The sequence below is a fragment of the Miscanthus floridulus genome, chromosome 18 (genome assembly GCF_019320115.1).
Source record: "Miscanthus floridulus cultivar M001 chromosome 18, ASM1932011v1, whole genome shotgun sequence".
Lineage (NCBI taxonomy): Eukaryota > Viridiplantae > Streptophyta > Magnoliopsida > Poales > Poaceae > Miscanthus > Miscanthus floridulus.
Genome location: NC_089597.1, coordinates 132,208,965 through 132,217,108, shown reverse-complemented (window position 1 = coordinate 132,217,108; position 8,144 = coordinate 132,208,965). Strand labels below are relative to the sequence as shown.

Genomic DNA, 8,144 nt, shown 5'->3' with positions numbered 1-8,144 from the left:
TATACAAATATAATACTATTTATGGTACGTAATAATATGTTAGATTAGTCATATAATATTATATATCATAACAAATATATATTATAAACTGTTGACACTATCTTCTGTAAACCCAGTCAATTCTGATATTGTTCGAATCTTCAGAAATCGAATTTTTCATTCGTACTGAGACCGAGAGTATTTGGTTGAACTTAAAAAAAAAATCTGATGAGACGGGAGCAGGTGGCATCAGAATTTAGAAGGGCGGTTGCCGAGGCACGAGCCTTTTGGGCCTGGGGAACGTGGGCGTTGGCCGCTGGCCGGGTGGCCGGTGGCCGGTGGCGCGCGCCAACATCTCCCTCCTAGCCTCCTCTCCTCCCCTTGTTCACTCCCTCCGCGCACGAGTCCGTCCTCAGCCCTCACAGCGCGCACTGCCGTCGCCGTCACCCTATTTTTACCAGCACCAGTGCCACCACGTGTGTGCGTGCTCGCTCATTTCCTTGCACCTGCCGCGGCGGGCCTCTTTCTTGTTTCTTCCCGTCCGGACCAACCCTCCTCCCCTCTCAGCTCTCACCAGTCACCTCCCGGGCCGCCGCTTCCTTCCCTCACTTGCCCTCTCCAGTCTCCATCCTCTCTTTTCTCCACACCACACTTGTTCGTCGTCTTTCCTCTCCACGGTCGGGTCAGTCCGTTGAAGATTACGCGCGCGAGGCTCGTCAACTGCCCCCCAACCAATTCCAATCCCAATCGGGTACACTACAGCGACGCGCCTGCCAATTCTTCTTCCAACAAATCCGTTCCGCGTGCCTCCCTCCTCCGCCCCAAGATTCTCCGGCAGGCTCGTCAGCTCGCGCTGCAGTGCACGGCCCGGCCGCCGGCCGGCCTCGTCGTCGGATGGGGTGCTTCTCCTTCAAGAGCGGCGGCAAGAGCAGCGGCGGGTCCAAAGCTCAGCAGCACCCGCGGCCCGGCGCCCAGACGCCACCGGCCAAGTCGGCCCCGGCGGCGTCGTCCTCCTCCTCCTCTTCCTCCTCCTCCGGCGGCGTGCACAGCAAGACCAAGGCGTCGGCGGCGTCCACGCCCACGCGGACCATCCAGGAGCTGTCGGAGGAGCGGGGCGCGCAGCGGCTCCGGGTGTTCGACCTCGACGAGCTCGGCAGCGCCACCAACGGCTTCAGCCGCGCGCTCAAGCTCGGCGAGGGCGGCTTCGGCTCCGTCTACCGCGCCTTCTTCCGCTCCGCCGCCGGCGCCCGCGTCGTGCTCGCCGTCAAGCGCCTCAACCAGCGCAGCCTCCAGGTCTGCTTGCTGCCTGCTTCCTTCCTTTGCATCTCCTCTCTCTCCCTCTCTCTCTCTCTCTCTCTCTCTCTCTCTCTCTGCAAGTCTGCATTATTTGGGCTTGTATTTCTCGTGCCATGTCAAAGGTTGTTCATCAGAAAGCGCGAATTTTTCTGTTGCGGATCAATCGGAGTTCTTAATCACACTTACCAAAGCAGCAAATTTGTGGATTCCCTACAAATTTACAGAGTAATTTGCACTTTAGCATTTCAAAGATAATTGGCAGTTTCATCAGATTTTTCATTCTCCAAGAGATGTATAGTATTATATATTGGCTGAAATTTCTCAGGACCTCCTGTCCACAAGATGGCCAAACTCCGTGGATTTGTCATTTCTGGTGTATGAACGTTACAATATTTTACTAAAATCATTATTTTTTGGTGGGTGCACAAACAGCCGAGATGTGCCAGCGTTAAGACTTTGCCCCCTGATTTGGATCTAGACCTAAAATCAAACTCGGAAGGTTGTTGGTTTGCAGTGAAGCCAATAGATAACTTGAGCTTCATGACAATCTCAAACACATAAATATTTGCCTGGATAGCTTCAAAGAGAATATTGGTCCAACCAACCGGACAAGGACATCCACACATGTCATTTTCAATGGGAATCGTAGATTGGGCCATGTGAATATTAGTATAAGTCAACCTATGATCAGCGTCACGCTATAAACAATGCTCCAAGTCTGGTCACACTCCCACCAATAATTAAATACAAGGACACAGAGAATTTCCTGAACGTTTCAATTAGATAAAAGTATATGAAAACAGTTCATGAGTTTCTTTTAAATAATCTGATTTCAGGGGCACAAGCAGTGGCTGGCTGAAGTCCAATTCCTAGGTGTTCTTGAACACCCGAACCTTGTAAAGCTGATCGGCTACTGCGCGGTGGATTCAGAAGCAAGCAAGCACAGGCTGCTGGTCTACGAGTTCATGCCCAACAAGAGCTTGGACGACCACCTGTTCAACCGAGCCCATCCTCCCCTTTCATGGAGACTGAGGCTGCAGATCATGATCGGTGCCGCACGGGGTCTGGATTACCTCCATGAAGGAGTACCAGAAGTTCAGGTCTCTTTCTGGACCAACAATATGCATTTTATGAAACTCTGAAGCATAAACTGATTCATTCAATTGCAGTCTGCACGACAGGATATATACATTCTTTGAAACTCTGAACTGAACCACATTAAAACCATGCACGCAGCCTTTTTAGATGAATTTGCCTGCAAATTTTCTGAAGAATACAGAGACTGTAATAAGTGGTCAATATCTGATCCAGTCTTTTGGTGTGGCAGGTGATCTACAGGGATTTCAAAGCGTCCAACATCCTTCTGGACGCCGAATTCAGGCCAAAACTGTCGGATTTTGGCCTGGCAAGAGAGGGTCCAACCGAAGGGAAAACACACGTCTCCACCGCGGTGCGTTCACCGCCGTCCACGGCCACCGTGTCTCTTCTTGCCTTGCCATTGCATTGCGTGCTCGCATCTGAAGCTCTCAACTGACTGGCTGTGATGGCTCAGGTGGTGGGGACGCACGGGTACGCTGCGCCGGACTACATCGAGACGGGGCACCTGACGGCGAAGAGCGACGTGTGGAGCTTCGGCGTGGTGCTGTACGAGATCCTGACGGGGCGGCGGTCGCTGGAGCGCAGCCGCCCCGCGGAGGAGCAGAAGCTGCTGGGGTGGGTGCAGCAGCACCCGCCGGACAGCGCCGGGTTCCGGGCCATCATGGACCCGCGGCTAGGCGGGCGGTACCCGCTGGCCGCGGCGCGCGAGGTGGCCAGGCTCGCCGACCGCTGCCTCGGCAAGAACCCCAAGGAGCGGCCGGCGATGAGGGACGTCGTCGAGGAGCTCGAGCGGGTGCTGCAGATGGAGCCGCCACCGCTGCCGGCCGCCGACAAAAAGAAAGGAGGCGACGGCAGACTGCCGGCGAAGAGGTGACGAGGCGGCGGTGTTGCCGGAATACGTCTCCGGCTCCGGTTGTGTTCCAAATTCCGAAGTTTGTATGTATAGGAGGTATATACAGCAGGAGAAACGAACAATTTTCTGAACAGGCTATACTACATGTGAAGAACGATGGTGAATTTGTGATTTCAATACGCAAATGAAAATTCAGCAAGAATTCTCATAGCCAACGTGTGTTGCAGACGTGCATGAAGAGTGGTATGAGTCTGGTGTGTGCTAACTGTTACTCCCTAGTCAATTTTTCAAAACCAACTTCTGCACTTATCTTAAATCAATTTTTAAAACTTATAAACAATGCTAATATGTATAACACAAAATTAGTATAGTTAGATACAATGTTAAATATGTTTTCATATTATATTATTTTGCTATGATAGATGTTAGCATCTTTTATATAAAATTAATCAAACTTAAAAAGTTTGATTTAGGAAAACTCATTAGGTACTCTCTCATCTCGAGAGGAAAGGAAAAATGGTAACGGAGTGTTAGTGCCATTTCATATACTCTCTTCGTTCAATTATAAATCTAATCCTTTCAAAAAAAATATAAATCTAATTTTGGTTTTGTAGATATATAATTTTTACTATATACAACAACAGCAACAATATAGCCTTTCAGTCCCAAGCAAGTTGGGATAGGCTAGAGTTGAAATCCACCAAGAGCCCCAAGTCACGATTCAGGCACTTCAACGGTTGCTTTCTAAGTACTCCTATTTAAACATAGATCTCTAGGCATATCCCAAGCTTTCAAATATCTTTTTATTGCCTCCCCCATATCAATTTCGGTCTTCCTCTACCTCTCCTCGTATTATTAGCTTGGCTTAGGACTCCACAATGCACTGGTGCCTCTGGAGGTCTCCTTTAGACATGGCCAAACCACATCAACCGATGTTGGACAAGTTTTTCTTCAATTGGTGCTACCTCTAGGCGATCACGTATATCATCGTTCCGAACTCGGTCCATTCTTATGTGACCGCAAATCCATCGCAACATACGTATTTCTGCAACACTCAGTTGTTGAACATGTCGAATCTTTGTAGTCCAACATTCTGCTCCATACAACATAGCCGGTCTAATCGTCGTTCTATATAACATTCTTTCTCCAGAGCCCATACACAGCGTGCCATATTACATTCGAGAAGCGAGTGCTTCCATGAGTCCTCGGCTCCACATATTTGGCACGCAATATTTTCCGCCATGTTCCCGTGATGGAGAACGTCCTTTGATGGGAGAGAGCACTGGAAAACACGTACTTTGGAGGGAACCTTTATTCCTCACAATGTAGACCACTCCTTCTGCAGCCAGTCTGTCTGAGGCACCCACATTCCCAGCCAGATACTTACGGTGTGCAAGCATCCTGTATGCTGATCGAACCGAGAAAACGCCATGCTTTTCAAAGTGCCAAGCCCAAAAATCTTCTTGACGCCTTGTGCTGAGAGGGATGCTCGTGATCACATCCACATCAATCGGTGTAAAAAACTCCATTAACTTCTCACGATCCCAAGTTGCCATCGTCGGATCAACGAGTTCACTAACAAGTTGAGGGAGGTTCACCCGGCTTCTTGGCACCGGCCTCCTTAACCCTGACGTAGGCAGCCAATCCATTGTCCACACATTAGTTGATTCACCTGTGCCTATCCGCCGTATCAGGCCCTCTTTAAGGACATCCCGTCCTTCAACAATTGACCACCAAATACGGGAAGGAGACGAACCAATCACTACTGCAAGGAACTCTTTGTCTGGGAAATAGATAGCTTTTAGGACCCAAGCACTCAAAGAACTGCCATCCTGCAATATCTGCCATGCTTGTTTCGCTATGAGTGCTAGGTTAAACAGTTCCATATCTCGGAAGCCAAGACCACCAAGATATTTCGGTTGGGTCGTGTCATCCCAGGCCACAGGGTGTTTAGTTCCCCCTACTAAAATTTAGTCCCTGTCACATCGGATGTTTGGACACTAATTTGGAGTATTAAACGTAGACTAATTACAAAACTAGTTGCATAGATTGAGACTAATTTACGAGACGAATCTACTAATCCTAATTAGGATCATATTTAGTCTTTCTAATTAGTATCAAAATATCTGATGTGATATCTAAACTTTAGTCTCTGGATCAAACACTCCAATCCCAATCTATGAAAAGGCCAGTAAAAAGCCCAAAGGCTCAGCCCAACCATTGATCCTAGTCGCGTCTCTATCCCATGGGCCGTGGGCTCGGCCTAGAACTGCAACTCCGCAAGCCCTCGTCGGCCGCCGCCGCCTGCACCTCCCCAGTCTGCTGCTACCTTGCCGGCGAAGATCGTTTCGTGCCGGCACCGGCAGGCGGCAGCCTTCCTCCAATCCTCCGTCCCTCTCCCTCCCCAACCATCGCCGCCTTCGGTCACCTCGTCTTCCCCAACTACACCTCGCGGTGGCACAGCAAAACGGAGGTGAGCTCGCTCGGCCTTTCTATCTCGGATCTCCTATGCAACCTTACTGAGCAGAGAGCCGTGTGAATTTGTGGACCGCGCAGCTAGCGGCTGACCTGACTCCCATCTCTCCCGATTCTCAGCGGGCGATGCAGGAGAAGAAGCTGACCCTGCTGCAGACGGTGGCAGCTGCCGGAGTCTTCTCCGCCGTCTCCTTCTGGTACCACACAATCTCCCCTCCTGAAGATTCTCGTTGGTTCGGAGCATTCTAGATCTCCCATGCCATGCCTCTTGTGCTGCAGGTATGGCTTCATGTTTGGAAGGGAGTCCGCGCGGCGCGAGCTTGGTGGCATCATAGACGACCTCCGCAGCAACAAGCCCACCACGATCTCTGCCGCTTCCTCGGAACCCGATGCTCATTCCAAGCCATAGTGGGGTATGGTATTTTGTTCCTCCTTTGCCGTACTAAATCTTGTGGTCAGCCTTGTCTTGTGGATCCTGCTAGGCTGTAGATGGAATAAGTAGCCTTGGAGATACCAGACTTTTTCCTTCTTCCATAATGTGTATACGGCTTGAACACCAGTTTTTAGACTGAAAAAACAAGTTAAACCTGCCACAAAAGACAAGGAAGAAAAACAAGTTAAAAATGCCCTTGATTGGTTAAGGGGATGGAATATTAATGCATTTTTCGTCGTAGTGTGGCTCGTTGTTTGTTTTCGCTAACATGTGCCAATGAGGACACAGCATTTCATATTACTCTTTCAGACGAACATGCTTGTTTTAATATCAAATCATGTCTAGATAGTCTAGTGAGGTCCCAGGAAACTAATCTCTGGCTGGCCCATTGCCCTGTTTTGAAGCCATGGCAGGCAGGATTCACTGCCACATTGCCTATTCAGAACCAATCAGTTATGGTTGGTGATGGGTTGGAACCTGGTGTTTGCCATCAAGCAATATATAATCTCACACTGATTCTAGCTAATAGTTTGGTAGAATTTTCAAGGACCGAGGTGGCCAGGAGCTGAGGCAAGTGGCAGTAACGATTACATTGTTCTTTATCTTGCACCAAAAAGCTAGACTTGAAAATTGAATCTGGCAGGACATTATTGTTAGTGCAAGCACGGGAATAATTGGAGGCTTTGGAGCCATGGGGGTAAGATCAAGCCCTCAACCTTATAAACAACATGTACGGTAGCCAAAGAACTAAGGTAGTAAGGTGGCTGGTGATGATGATCACTGTGGCACTGGTGTTAGCACTACAAATGTCCTAGTCCTAGAAACTACAGAGGCATTTTTATGTTCATCATGTTATGTGATGTTTAGTCTTGTTTGTATAGCTGTCATATTTTTTGTTTCCTTGCACAAATAGCACAAGGTCAATCGAGTCAATAAGAGTTTACGTGTGGACTTACATGGTGATTTTGCCCCCCTAATGCAGGTCCAGGTCTGCAGTGCGAAGAACAAGATTGTGTGATGATAGTAACTGACCTGGTTAGCTGTTAGAAGTGTTCAGCAAGGAGAAAGATTGTTAGATGAAGGTCAAAGGAACCAGATCTATATTTTGTAGGTTTCTGTTTTAGGGAGGCTGCACTTTGAATTCAAAGAATGAGATGATATCATTTGATATGTGGCGTGACTACTGAGTACTGACTACCAGTTCTTTCTCTTATCAATAATACACTGTACATCAGTCTTCAGGCATAGCCTTGCTGTTGATGCATCGTACTCTTGATTTGTGATTAGTTTCTTGATGACTTTACTGCTTTACTAACCTCATCATTACGTCTTGTGGTTATGAAAAACCTAATCAAACCAAGCTGCCATGGTGCACTTTTTTTAGACTTAAATTCTTTTGTTTGTGATTGCCTGCACAACAACCACAACATAGTCTTTCAGTCCCAAGCAAGTTGGGGTAGGTTAGAGTTGAAACCCACCAAGAGCCCCAAGTCATGGTTCAGACACTTCAATAGCTGCTTTTCAAGTACTCTTATTCAAACATAGATTTCTAGGTATATCCCAAGCTTTTAAATCTCTTTTTATTGCCAACTCTATGTCAATTTCGGTCTTTCTCTACCTCTCCTCATATTATTAGCTTGGCTTAGGACTTCACAATGCACTGGTGTTTCTGGAGGTCTCCTTTGGACATGGCCAAACCACCTCAATCGATGTTGGACAAGCTTTTCTTCAATTGGTGCTACCTCTAGGCGATCACGTACATCATCGTTCCGAACTCGGTCCATTCTTGTGTGACCGCAAATCCATCGCAACATATGCATTTCTGCAACACTCAGTTGTTGAACATGTCGAATCTTTGTAGGTCAACATTCTGCTCCATACAACATAGCCGGTCTAATTGTCGTTCTATAAAACTTACCTTTTAGCTTTTGTGGTACCCTCTTGTCACAAAGAATGCCAGAAGCTTATCGCCACTTGATCCACCCTGCTTTGATTCTATGGCCAACGTCC

At 48.1% G+C, this 8,144-nt stretch overlaps 2 protein-coding genes across 3 annotated transcripts; both read left to right on the top strand.

Moving 5' to 3' along the window:
- Window positions 1-388: 388 nt before the first annotated feature.
- Window positions 389-3,436, top strand: LOC136522556 (probable serine/threonine-protein kinase PBL19). Its single transcript, XM_066516361.1, has 4 exons — window positions 389-1,272; window positions 2,112-2,375; window positions 2,603-2,725; window positions 2,828-3,436. The coding sequence occupies exons 1-4, from the start codon at window positions 874-876 to the stop codon at window positions 3,245-3,247; spliced, it is 1,206 nt and encodes a 401-aa protein (XP_066372458.1). The 5' UTR covers window positions 389-873; the 3' UTR covers window positions 3,248-3,436.
- Window positions 3,437-5,468: 2,032 nt separating this feature from the next.
- Window positions 5,469-7,392, top strand: LOC136523017 (uncharacterized). 2 transcript variants are annotated; one of them, XM_066516800.1, is made up of 4 exons: window positions 5,469-5,699; window positions 5,822-5,898; window positions 5,981-6,114; window positions 7,117-7,392. In XM_066516800.1, the coding sequence occupies exons 1-3, from the start codon at window positions 5,472-5,474 to the stop codon at window positions 6,108-6,110; spliced, it is 435 nt and encodes a 144-aa protein (XP_066372897.1). In that variant the 5' UTR covers window positions 5,469-5,471; the 3' UTR covers window positions 6,111-6,114; window positions 7,117-7,392. The 2 variants fall into 2 exon arrangements, with proteins under 2 accessions (XP_066372897.1, XP_066372896.1); XM_066516799.1 differs by having other exon boundaries at window positions 5,783-5,898.
- The last annotated feature ends 752 nt before the right edge of the window (window positions 7,393-8,144 follow it).